Source organism: Garra rufa, chromosome 5 (genome assembly GCF_049309525.1).
Source record: "Garra rufa chromosome 5, GarRuf1.0, whole genome shotgun sequence".
In the NCBI taxonomy this organism is placed as follows: domain Eukaryota; kingdom Metazoa; phylum Chordata; class Actinopteri; order Cypriniformes; family Cyprinidae; genus Garra; species Garra rufa.
In genome coordinates this window covers 29,836,601-29,846,802 of record NC_133365.1, presented here as the reverse complement: position 1 = coordinate 29,846,802, position 10,202 = coordinate 29,836,601, and the positions used below count along the sequence as shown (strand labels likewise).

Here is a 10,202-nt window from a genome sequence, read left to right as displayed (position 1 = left end):
TTTTCCACAAAATGATTTATTGTGGACTGATTTACCTTCCTTTTAAGTGTAGTTCCCTTTACATCAAACACCCCATTGCTGGGAAGAGTTATCGCACACAAACATCAGAAAAAGCACAAGGTAATACTTTCACTTGAGACTATCCTCTAGATATGGGATTAGGAATGAAAAGAGGAAAGATGCAAGTTCACAAGATATATATTTCATACACAACTGCAGACATATTCTTACTAGCACCCGAAGGTCAGCGAGGAGAACCAGAGGGATTGTGAAGTTTTGAGAGAAAGTGAAGTGTTACAGGGGTTCAAAGGGAAGAGGGGAGTGTGTGTTGTATTTAGTATGTAGACATCTTGCGGATAAACATCAGTGCACTTTGCTGAAGCTTGTGGCTAGAAGAGTATGTTAACCATTGCTGCTGTTAGTATGGAATTAAGAAGTGTCCAGTTCTGAGTTATTAAATGTCATATCAAGTTTACTGTTATATTGTTTTTGTTGATGTGCTGTGAATATTTCAAGCAGTTATGGCTTTGAAATATTTTAACAACCTGTGGCATAATCTTGTATTGTCTGGTAGATACTGGTAAACTGTAAAATCCGTATACTGTGGTAGCATCATAGGAATTAATGATTCGATTTCAAATCTCTTTGACAACCTTCAATGAGATGGCAAAATTTTCATGACTGTATGGTTATTGATAAAAGGTGATGTTAAGATACAGTAAACCTGATCCAAGTTCATGATTTTTCCGATCATGGATTATTTGTCATATCCTCGCAGTGATTTGTTGGCAGTAGAGAGTGAGTTTCCCCTCTTAGTGAAAGAAAGCACAGAGAAATGTCAAGGATAATACATTACACATGCACATATCATCCGACCACTCACTCCGTCACTAAGCTATTTATAATTATAGTACAGTGCAATTTTATAAAAGATTCCTAAGGAAAGGAAAGTTTTCAGCTTCTCAGCTTTCAATGTACCACAGTCTTGATGGCTCTTCTTGGCAACATTGACAAGCTAAGAAAATAAATATCGTAGATGGAGAAGATTTGGATGAACAGTGCATACAGAAGAGCTCTCAACATTGAGTGAAATGTTCAGTTAAAAGGATAATCAACCCTGTTTGGAGTAATAGAACAAAGACAAAAATGTTGAACTTTGACACAACTCTAAATCAAGAGTTTTGCATTTTAGAGATTTCCTTTCATATGCAAATTTTAGAGTAATAAATAATTTAGGCATTAAATAAAGCAAATAAATATAACAACTGTATTGCTCAGATAAAAATATAACATAAATACATTGTGCAAATAATAACTAGTACAAATTGATGAGTAACAATTTTTGGAGTTCAAACATTTAATATTTCACCCTATTAAAAAAAAGGCTGGTGTGAAATTTGTGAAATTTCAAGCTAATAATGGGCAGTTCAAAATGCATATGTTACAATGGTGACAATATAATTAATGTATTCTTTGCTATCCAGGAAGAAGAGGTATGAGATGTATTTTCTTTACTATAACATTAAATTTCTTTAAGTACAACTTATGGTATTTTACGTTTCTCAGGCATTGTTTTAAATTGGTTAGATCATTGTTCTATTTTGCATTTAATCGCAAAGGTAGCAAGCGTCACATTCATATTTTATGCAACTCAGTGCGCGGCTGGAATATGATGTTTAATGTAGCTTTTGCATCCTATGATATATTTATGTAACTGACCGTGGATCATACATACCACTTAATTGTCCTCATATTAAGTGCATTATGTTTGGTGTACATTCAGTTTAACTTTCTAAGGCATTAAAACAATCCTTCAAACTTTGGTGTAAACAGTGCCATTTAAGGAGTTCTTTTTCAGTGATCCATTTATCATGTGTTTATGTGTAAATAAGTAAATTTGTATTTTGTTGTCAATTTTATTGGAGCTGCTCAGTAGAGTGTTCATCCACCGACTACTGTTTGTATTTAGTCAGTTGTTCAGTCTAGTTTAGCTTCTGCTGGTTGTTTGTGTGTTTAAGGAGGTCTGATTCACACCAAAAACTGTTCATTGTGAGGTCAGCAATATCTAACCAAATATTTTTACTGGTTTCTTTGTTGTGTATATGGAATGTGATCCAAAATAGTTGCGTTTGTGAATGTGTGTACTAAGTTTTTCATTTGTTTGCTGTCCAAAATCCAGCGTCTACCACATCTGGATCACGACAATCACAGCTCAATCTTACATGCAGGGAAAGACTCATCTTGCATGACCACAGTGCTGCTGCTCGCCAAAACCATGATGTTCATGTCTTGCTGCTTCTCATGGGTTTCCTGGTACCACTCCCTCATAACCTCTGTATCATGGGTTGGAATCAGTGTGACCTATTAATACAAAATACAAAATCATTCTATGCCAGGGTACAATAATTTCAAAGAAAAGCAATTCATAGGAATTTTGAATCAGATCATTGTAAGAATAATAGTACCTGCATATTATTTTCCCACTTGCTCTTTCCTTCCAACAGAGCATCCAGAACTGCCTTACTGGGCTCCTGTGCTGTTGGATCATTACCACTGACTACATAGTAGGAGGCTCGGATCCGTTTAAAGAACTCAGCATCGACATTCTTGGCATTGCAGTGATTTGGTATGTAAACTAGGTCCATATACATTGGAGGACAGTTAGGTGGTGATGTTCCACTGCTGGACTTAGTGCTTCCTTAACAACAATAAAATGATTGTATGTGTATTTATAAACATACACCGCAAATCTTTTGATAAGCTATATAGACATATAAACATGTATTTTTAAAGGGTTAGTTCACCCAAAAATGAAAATTCTTGTCATTAATTACTCACTCTCAAGCTGTTTCAAACCTGTAAGACCTTCGTTCATCTTCAAAATTTTAGCCAGTGTGTATGTTTGGGCATAAAAACCATCTACAAAGTTACAAATCTCAAAGTCATCTCCAAAGGGAGATATTTAGCTTTTAAAAACTCCTTTTTAAGAACTACAACGAACGGCTCCTTTGGACTACAGCGTTTGTTTCTGGATGTAAGGTCACAACGTAAATCCTGCAGGGCAGCTCGTTTAAATGCGAACATTGACTACAGTGGCCGTAAACTGCTCCGGTAACCGGTAACTCCGGTAGCCACATTGTTGACGTGTGCAGTATAGAGGGTCAAAACACAGGGTTTGGGGGTGGGGGGGGGGGTTAGTAAAAGCCTACTTTAGCGATCAGATGTGTTTTCATAGGAAAAATATACATATTTTAAATCACAACACATTTAGTTTTGAGGGAGGTGGACCTTCATCAAACCCAGAACTAATCGAGCCATTTGTGCCAGCCTTGTGAGAAAGCTATTGTAATAATGTCAATTATGTGAAAAATTGTTTTTTTTTTCGAACCACCAAGCATGAGAGCATGTTCTAGTGCACCCCCAAAACAAAATAAAGACTTTGTAAAAAAGCATAATAGGACCCCTTTCAGATATTTTTGATGAAATCCGAGAGCTCTTTGACCCTCTATAGATAGCAAAGGTCCTACTACAGTCAAGGTCCAAAAAGGTACAAAGAACATCGACAAAGTAACCCAGTAACCCTTCACTGCAGAACAAAAGATCCAGGGGGTGGTGTTGGATCCACATCTAGGTGGCGGAGATGGGTAGGTTTAGGGATCAGGGGGTGGAGACGGGTATAGGTTTAGGTATATGTAAGGTGGGAGGAGTTGGATCTGGATCCAACCTTGCCCCCTAGATCTTGTGTTCTGCAGTGAGTATCTTAAGTAACTTGCAAAAAAAGAAACTTCCATTCACAAAATTCAAATCACAAATAATACTACTGAAGAAAAAGAATGGGTAACACTTTATTTTACGGTTTCTTAACTAGTTGCTTATTAGCATGCATATTAATAGAATATTAGCCATTTATTAGCACATATTAATGCATTATTCTACATGACCTTATTCTACATCCCTAATCCTACCCAATACCTAAACTTAACAACTACCTTATTAATAAGCAGCAAATTAGAAATTTCATAGTCATAGTTAATAGTGAATAAGTCTTTCCTATTCTAAAGCGTTACCAAAGAATGGGTTGAATGCTAACTTTCATTACCATATAACTATAAACTATGATACAATTTCAACAGCACTGATTAATCTCATGTTGTAGAAAAAAACTGCGACCAAATTATGTGACCAACTGAGAAAGTTAGTCGCAAAAGAACAACCAGTGAGAAGAATGAGTCTAGAGCCCTGCATAGCTTAGTAAAATTATGGTTGAGCCACTGATGTCACATGAACTATTTTAACAATGTCCTTACTTTGTTTCTGTGCCTTGCCCATGGTAGGACCCTTGCTGTCTATGGAGGGTCAGAGAGCTCTTGGATTTCATCAAAAATCTCTTAATTTGTCTTTGAAGATGAACAAAGGTCTTGCAGTTTTGGAACATTATAAGGGTAAGTAATTAATGAAAGAATTTTTGGGTGAACTATCTCTTTAAGGCATTATAGTACAAATGTATTTTCATATTTTTAAACTGTGAGTATGAAACTAGAGTTACCTGAAGTGCTGCTTCTCACTCCCCTTGATGCAGAGGTATTAGTAGCATTTTTGGCATCTTTATCTTCTGTAGTCTTTTTTGGAGAGGCCACTTTCGACTCTTTGATGGCACTTGTTTTTGACAAGCTCTTTGTTGTAGATGACTTAGTCTTGCTGCTGATGTTCTTTTTTGGCTTCCCTCTTTCATCTTTTTGGGATGCCTCTTCAGCCTTAAGGACCTCAGGATCCACCATGCAGGCGTCAGGATGTGGAGGGGCAGGAGCGGGGTCTCTGGGCGTGACTGGAGGTGGGTCTGCATGACGATAAGTGATAGTCCTATCTGTTGGTAGTGTTTCTGAGTCATCCTCCGAGTCAATATTTGCTTCTGCAGTTATTGATGGGCACTCCTCTGTGCCAGGAGGAACATCTGAGTCTGTTTGAGAAGGCGCTGATTCACTTACAGAAGTTGGAGGAGTTTCCTCACACTGCTTGCTCTGCTGTTTCCCTCCAGGTGGCGGTGGTCCTCCTCCAGACTTAGCAAGCGGCTTTTCCTCCTCAAGAGGTTGTTCCTCATTCATGAAGTACTCTAGAGGACTGGGGTTTATGAAGGATGGAGAAAGCTCTGTCTTTGGATGTCTATATTCACAAGAGGTGACCAAACACAAGTCCACATCTGCTCGTGACCAAGAAGGGCTTGTTTTTGAGGTATCTGGCCCTATGGATCCACTGTCACAAATTTTGGTAGATTCTCCATACTGACAGCTGTAGGAATATGATGTGGAGCTGCTGGAAAACGTCTCTTTAGTGTCTGTCTGAGTGGAAGTAGGAGAACGTTGAGCTGGAGATGACATTTTGGGACTGGTGGGGGATTTTGAGTCTGTGAAGGGATTTGTCCCTAAGCCAAGTTTAAGCTCTTCTGTCTTTGGTGACACTGTAGCAGATGAGGGTGACCCAGCCTTTGGAGGAGTCTTCTCCAGATTTTGTTTGTCCTCTATTTTGCCAGCCTCTTGGTAAGATGAGCTGGGACTAGGTTTATCTTTATCTGTTCCTTCATGTGAGGTGCTTGGTCCACCTAGAACAAGAGATGCGTCAGGGGATGAAGGGGAGTGATTGTGGGGTGACTGTTTGGGAGTAACAGACTCTAAGAATTGTCCTGCATTGGGAGAAACTTCTCGTGGCGTTGTAACTGATGGGGTGGACTGAGAGGCATCTGATGGGGAAACAGAAGCAACCTGGGTACTATCAGACTCTTTGAAAAGCATTGCCTTGTCGCCATCTTCCCCAGGTCTGCGCTGTTCTCCCATGAGATTGGTTCCATCCAAGGGGCTGTAATCAACTTCTGTTGGACCATTTTCAGTGGCTGTACGCTGTATTCCTCCTACAGATGGATGATCTGGTGACTGCTTGCTAAAATCCAATGCAAATGAGTGTTCTGGGGATTCTTGTCCACAATCAGCTGACAAAGACTGCTCAGGGGATTTTGTTTCCTGTTGTGGCATTCTCAATTTTGCAGTTTTAGGAGAAACATCAGGGGAGATTGACATAGGCCGAGGACTGTCCTCCTTAGATGGGGAAACCTCTGCTTCTTGCATTGTGGTTGGAGTCTGCACAACAGAGACAGAGAGAGAGTCATCCACTTCTGTGGAATGAGGGGAACCAACTTCAGCGTGAAGTGATGGGGACACATCATCTGTTGTAGGTTCTGGTAAAGAACTTGTTGCGAGCGATGCTGTCGAGGCAGAGGCAATGTGAGAAAATGTGTCCTCTGCAACTACCTCATCAACTGGAGTGCCAGACTTATCAGATGTGGTCCCCTCAGATATGGACATTTTGCTGTCCTCTTTAAATGTTGTGAAAGGATTTGTATCAGAAAGACTTTCTACTTTAGCCGGTGGCAAAAATGTAGAACTGTCATCAGTTGCTAACTTTTTATCATTATCATCAGTTTGGCTTGGGGTCTTGTGGTCAAGCTCATAACATGGTGATTGCTTCATTCCCATTTGTGACACAGGCACTGCTTCATCAATAGGACTAGCCTCTCTGGGAGAGTATTCCTTGTCACTTGTGATGTCGACAATAATAGGACCCTCAGGTGATTTGTCCACTGGTAGAGTGCCAGCTTTTTCATCTACTGGGGATTGGTAGTAAGGTGTGTGACCTGAGGACTGAGGAGATAAAGGTCCTTCTAAGGTTTTCTCATCTGGACTGTATGATTCCATTCCTTTTGCCATCCCCGCTAATGTGGTTCCCAGTTCAATCGGCGAAGAGACACCTGTATGAAAATGGTCAACATTCACATTTTGGTCACCAGAAGGTGACCTGACAAGAGGCAAAGTTGTAGTGGTGGCACTAAGCCTGTTTGAATCAAAAGAGAATGCGTCTTTAACTAAAAACTCCTTGGCAGATTTGTCTTCCTCCAGTGAAGATGGTGGTGAAATGGTGGAAGCTGATGCATGATAGTCATGCCCCTCAGTGGCATCGCTCTTGGAGTGATCTAATTCAGGAACATCTTTGAGAGGTGAAAGGCTCTTTTTCTCATAATCTGTAGACATACCGTACCTGACAAAGTCTTGGGAGGGAGAATCACTTTCATCGTTAGTTGTTTCATCACTCATTACATCTCTTGGAGTAGACATTTCATCCATAGGTGTTGGAACACTTGAGATCTCAATTGTAGACTGAGTGTGTCCAGATGTTGTGTATTCTTCTGGAGGCTCATCTCGATTTTCATCATCAGAGGCGACCTCGCTTTCTAAACCTGCTGGTAGGGTTTCATCATGAATAGAAACAGCGGGAGATACCGGTGCAGAGATCTTTGGTGGTGTGGAACTCTGCAACTCTCCAACAGTTTCTTTGTCATGTCTATATTGTGGTTCCTCTGCACCATAATCTGATCCCTCCTTTGTTTCCTGCTCTTCTTGCTCTCCATCATCTTTTAACTTAGATATTGCCCTGTCTTGCTCATCCACTTCCTCTGTATCTCCCTTTTCTTCATAGTCCCCTAACTCGGATGACTCTTCCAACCCTGTTCCTTCATCTTCAAATTTTTCACTGGTACCGTTGCTTTTTTGATTAGGTTCTAGATCCCCTGGAGTACCACCACATTCCTCCTCAGCTTCTGTGGTTGCTATTCCTTCATCCAGGGACTCTGCTGCTTCTGGAGACTCTTTGCAAGGAGTTATTTCTTCATGCCTAATCATCTCTCCTTGTTCAGAATCGTCAATTTTAGTCTGTGGTAGGATTTCGTGATCTTCAGCAATCTCCTCTGCTTTCAGAGCCTCAAAGTCTTTAGTGAGGTCTTCTGGAGAAGACATGAGTGACCTCTCTGCCTCAAGAACATCTGTTACATTGGCTTCAACAACAGGTTCCTCAGCAGTAGCACTTGCGGCGGAAGGTGCTTCCACTGATTCGCCAGTGTCTTTTTTTGTGGCCTTGGGCTTAGCCTTCTCTTTGGATTTTGCAGGACTACCAGGACCCTTGCCTCGTGCTGCAACCTTAGGTTTAGGTGCAGGTTTTTTCACCTCAGGTGTGCTAGGGGTATTCTTTTTCAAGATACCGGCTTTCCTCAAATCTTTCTTAGGTTCTTTTTCATCTTTCTGAGTTTCTTTCTTTTCATCCTTTCTGCTCTCTTTTAATATGGAATCTTTCTTAATGTCTCGTCTTTTAATTTCCTTCTTCACCTCTTCTTTCTTCACCTTCTCCTCTTTTTTGACCTTTTCTTCTTTCTTGGGGGTGGGTTTTTCAGCCTTTTTATCAGCCTCAATTTTTTCCACGGATTTTTTAGTTTCTTTCCTAATTGTTTTTGTTTTCATTTCAACTTTCTTTTTCTCTGGAGTGTCAATTTTGGGTGTTTGCTCAGTCTTGCTTTTAATGTCTCCTGTTTTCACTTTTTTCACAAGTGTTTTTTCTTTCTTCTCTGTTTTTTGTGCTGGCTCCTGAGTTTCCACAGAGTCAGTCTTACTCAGGGTTTTTAGTTTTTCAGAAGTTTCTTCTTTGGACTCTTTGTGGAGATTTTTGCTTGGGGATGGTTTCGATGTGGATTTCAGGCTCTCCTTGCTATCTGTCTTATGTTTCATCTTTGCTTGTTTCAGTGTTGGTGCTAAATTTGAATTAAGCTCCTTTTGTGTGATTACAGGATGTTTGAGGAAGTCTAAGTGTTTAAGTTTCTCTAGGCCTTCGAGAATATTATTCTGAGTGGAATTGCCTGGAAAGAGAACTCGAATGATTTTTTCCGATGGGTTAGCAGGATGCCACACAATCAGTGATGAGATGGAAGACAAATATGAGATTGGGAGCTCTGATTCTTTTCCATTTGGTAACAAGACGGAGGCTTTGTCTTTATCACTACCAGTCCATTCTTTCAGGAAGTACTGCAACTCCTTGCTGTTCTCAGCTGGGTTAAGAACATACATTTCAAGCTTTCCAACCCCCATTTTCTGGAAAAGTATAATTGGTTCTACTGTATTCCCAATATTCCTATGCAGTGGTTCCGGCTTTAAAGACAGCTTGTTCAGGTACTGCAGCGTAAGAGATGCCTCCTCAGCATTTCTCCTAATCCTGTAGTTGGGGTCAAGATTTTCTAGGTTCTGGGGCATGTTGACAAACATAACTCCAATATCAGGTGAGATCATATTCTTTGTCCAGTCACTGTTAGCTGTGGATCCCTGTGACTGTTCCTCCTCAAGTTCGGCTATTTTGCGCTGCAGCATGCTATTGATACCAGGAAGGTTGTCATCTCCAATGTGTGTGAGGAGAACAGAATCCACTCTGTCCAGATGTCGTACCAGCTTCCAAAAACAAGACTTTCTGTCAGATCCACCATTAATCAGCATATTGAATCCATTAACCGCAAACAGTGCTGAATCACCCCGTCCACCAGGGAAAATATAACAGCATGGTTTGGATAATTTAAGGAATCCTCCTGAAGTTGGGGGCTCAAGCATGTCAAACGGAGATGGGATTTCTACAGATTCTGACAGGTACTCTGTGAATTCAGAAAGACCTTCCATTTCTGGAAGGATGGTTGGGGTGTTTAGCTTCATATTGATGAAATCCTGCAAGTTGTGTTTGTCCAGGTTTGAATTTTTCCAGTCACCATGTTCCGGACAGAAAAGAGTTAAACCGGCTTTGTTGGCTGGATGTATGGTGCTTAGAAGCTCTCCAATCTGTGAGTCAAATTGAATTGAAACATTTCACTACACAAGTTTACTTGAATTTGGAATAGCATGTTGCTCTCTGCTGTGCATGTTGAATTTTAGCATTTGTTGACTGTTTGAGAATCTTTTCTTAAAAGCATTTACAAAACAGCTAAATATAGCAAACCAAAGCAAAAAGCTAACACTCACCTCTTGATCTGTAAAAATATCAATGAAATTGCAGAGAGAAAAGGAGCCTGACTGGAGAATCAGTTCGCCTGTATTTTCAAAACACTGTCCTGCCAGGACAAGCAGCTTATGGTGGGCTGTGTCTGACACCATCAGACGTACCTGAGTGTAGACATAAAGTTTTTAAAATATTATAATCTTCATTAAACATTGACTTGATTTAAATTAATCATGGCTTGCATTTGTTGCAACAAAACCAACATAGCATGCATAGGTTATCCACGATTATTTAAATGGACTTCTATAAGCTTTAGTTTTACTATATGGTATTACTTTGTTTTTTTCCCCCCTCTC

At 40.2% G+C, this 10,202-nt stretch overlaps 1 protein-coding gene across 1 annotated transcript; it reads right to left on the bottom strand.

Moving 5' to 3' along the window:
• On the bottom strand, positions 1-10,010 carry LOC141334635 (microtubule-associated protein 1B-like). Its single transcript, XM_073839791.1, has 4 exons — positions 9,870-10,010; positions 4,547-9,689; positions 2,466-2,698; positions 1-2,361 (listed from the first exon to the last, which is right to left on the bottom strand). Exons 1-4 carry the CDS (start codon positions 9,999-10,001, stop codon positions 2,206-2,208), a joined length of 5,664 nt encoding a protein of 1,887 aa, XP_073695892.1. The 5' UTR covers positions 10,002-10,010; the 3' UTR covers positions 1-2,205.
• Positions 10,011-10,202: the final 192 nt, after the last annotated feature.

Coding starts and splice junctions, on each gene's coding strand:
- LOC141334635 (XM_073839791.1), bottom strand. CDS start 10,001: ATGGTGTCAGACACAGCCCACCATAAGCTGCTTGTCCTGGCAGGACAG. Junction 9,690..9,869: donor ATATTTTTACAGATCAAGAG/GTGAGTGTTAGC, acceptor TTTGACTCACAG/ATTGGAGAGCTTCTAAGCAC. Junction 2,699..4,546: donor AGTGAGAAGCAGCACTTCAG/GTAACTCTAGTT, acceptor ATTGTTGTTAAG/GAAGCACTAAGTCCAGCAGT.